Below are 2,382 nucleotides of genomic sequence, written 5' to 3'. Positions count from 1 at the left end.
GGAGAGAGAGAGAGGGGAGAGAGAGAGGGGGGGAGAGAGAGAGAGGGGGGGGGAGAGAGAGACTGTCTCAAACGCCGAGGCAGAGACCAGAGAAGGCAAGGAGAAGAAGGCAACGAGAAGGCAAGGAGAAGAAGGCAACGAGAAGGCAAGGAGAAGAAGGCAACGAGAAGGCAAGGAGAAGAAGGCAACGAGAAGGCAAGGAGAAGAAGGCAACGAGAAGGCAAGGAGAAGAAGGCAACGAGAAGGCAAGGAGAAGAAGGCAACGAGAAGGCAAGGAGAAGAAGGCAACGAGAAGGCAAGGAGAAGAAGGCAACGAGAAGGCAAGGAGAAGAAGGCAACGAGAAGGCAAGGAGAAGAAGGCAACGAGAAGGCAAGGAGAAGGCAACGAGAAGGCAAGGAGAAGAAGGCAACGAGAAGGCAAGGAGAAGAAGGCAACGAGAAGCAAGGAGAAGAAGGCAACGAGAAGCAAGGAGAAGAAGGCAACGAGAAGGCAAGGAGAAGAAGGCAACGAGAAGGCAAGGAGAAGAAGGCAACGAGAGGCAAGGAGAAGAAGGCAACGAGAAGGCAAGGAGAAGAAGGCAACGAGAAGGCAAGGAGAAGAAGGCAACGAGAAGGCAAGGAGAAGAAGCAACGAGAAGGCAAGGAGAAGAAGGCAACGAGAAGCAAGGAGAAGAAGGCAAGGAGAAGAAGGCAACGAGAAGGCAAGGAGAAGAAGGCAACGAGAAGGCAAGGAGAAGGAGGCAACGAGAAGGCAAGGAGAAGAGGCAACGAGACTAGGCAAGGAGAAGAAGGCAACGAGAAGGCAAGGAGAAGAAGGCAACGAGAAGGCAATGAGAAGGCAAGGAGGAGAAGGCAATGAGAAGGCAAGGAGATTTTGCAGGGGAAAGAGTAAGGAAGACAGTGAGGTGGAGAAGAGCAAAGAAAAGGAACCAACCAAAGGTAGGAAGAAACGAGAAGTGAAAAGCAAAATGACCGCAAAGAGAGGTCGTGGAACCGTCCGTCTCCGGACGCAGGCGCTAACTATCCCCGTGAGGGGGGGAGGGACTCCTTTTAGTCGTCTCTTACGGCAGGCAGGAATACCGCGGGCCTATTCTAATCCCCGGACCCGCAGGGGGGGATGGTGAGGATGACAATGGTTTTCACGCTATTATGAGGCACGTAGTAGTGTTCATCCAAAAATTCTAGTTTTCGAAAGTAGCACAGAGCTAGCACACATACCTGAAAATGATTCAAAACTAATTTCTGAAACGTGTGTTACTTATTTTCAGGTTACAGTGTGCTATCAAATGTAGGTAAGTACTTAAATTATTAAGAACGCAATCTATGAACGGTCAACACTTACATCATCTGTTCCTACTCAACCTACTTTTTCCTCTCCCTCCTTGCCTCATCATTATGAAGTGTCGCATTCATGATCAATGGAACAAATACTAATCTATCCTCCTCATGCCCCAAAACTTCGTTTGGGAATCCTGATTGCTCTCACGAGCAGACTTGCATGTATCTATACTCAGACCCCACAAAATTTCCTGTAAGTTAACACGGACGTAACGGTTTCGTTATGAACAGGAAAGAGCCAACACTAGGTCCATTCGGGTATTTTTTTTTTTTTTTGGTTGGGTTTAAGGGCGCTCAACTGCTGAGGTCATTAGCGCCCAGTCACTGTTGTTAGACCACATGGAATCTGCTAAAACTCAAGGGGATGGGGACACACCAGAAGGACCTGACAAAGATGCAGATTAAATAAGTAAAAAGGTTAAATGTCTTTGGTCAAGCCAGTTAAAGTTATAAAACGCAGAATACGAGCAGCTGCTCGAGCGTCATCAGCTAAAACATCCGGTAACGTAGATGGCAGGGACAGGACAACACGAAATTGACTAAAACGGGGACATGACAATAAAACATGGCGCACTGTTAATGCCTGACCACAAGGGCACTGCGGGGCTGGGTCACCGGAGAGCAGGTAGCGGTGGCTAAACCGGCAATGCCCAATCCGCAACCTGGTCAGAAGGACCACCTCGCGCCGAGATGGTCGGGAGGATGTTGTCCAAGCAGTTGGGAGTGGTTTTACTGCCCGGAGCTTGTTTTCTTGGAGGGATGACCAAGCATCCCACCAGAACGACACAAGCCTCTTACATACATCTCCACGAACGTCAGATGATGGGACACAATGGGAGGCTGGCCGAGGCAGGAGGACTGCAGCCTTGGCTGCAGCATCCGCAGCCTCATTCCCAGACACTCCATGTCCGGGAACCCACAGAAAGCTGGCAGAACCACCATTATCAGCGAAAGAATGGAGGGACTGCTGTATCCGTTGAATCAAGGGATGGACCGGATAGGGAGCTCCAAGGCTCTGAAGAGCACTGAGTGAGTCAGAGCAGA

General features: G+C 50.0%; 1 protein-coding gene across 1 annotated transcript in view; it reads left to right on the top strand.

Moving 5' to 3' along the window:
- LOC126416926 (octapeptide-repeat protein T2-like) overlaps positions 1 to 859 on the top strand; it is a 95,417-nt gene extending 94,558 nt beyond the window's left edge. Inside the window, exon 2 of the mRNA XM_050084809.1 lies at positions 121 to 859. Within this exon, the coding sequence (XP_049940766.1) occupies positions 121 to 859 (739 nt within the window). The remainder of the gene's footprint in view (positions 1 to 120) is intronic.
- Positions 860 to 2,382: the final 1,523 nt, after the last annotated feature.

Source organism: Schistocerca serialis, chromosome 8 (genome assembly GCF_023864345.2).
Source record: "Schistocerca serialis cubense isolate TAMUIC-IGC-003099 chromosome 8, iqSchSeri2.2, whole genome shotgun sequence".
NCBI classification, from domain to species: Eukaryota; Metazoa; Arthropoda; class Insecta; order Orthoptera; family Acrididae; genus Schistocerca; species Schistocerca serialis.
The sequence above is the reverse complement of the archived record's forward strand: the minus strand, read 5'-3'. Positions and strand labels throughout refer to the sequence as shown.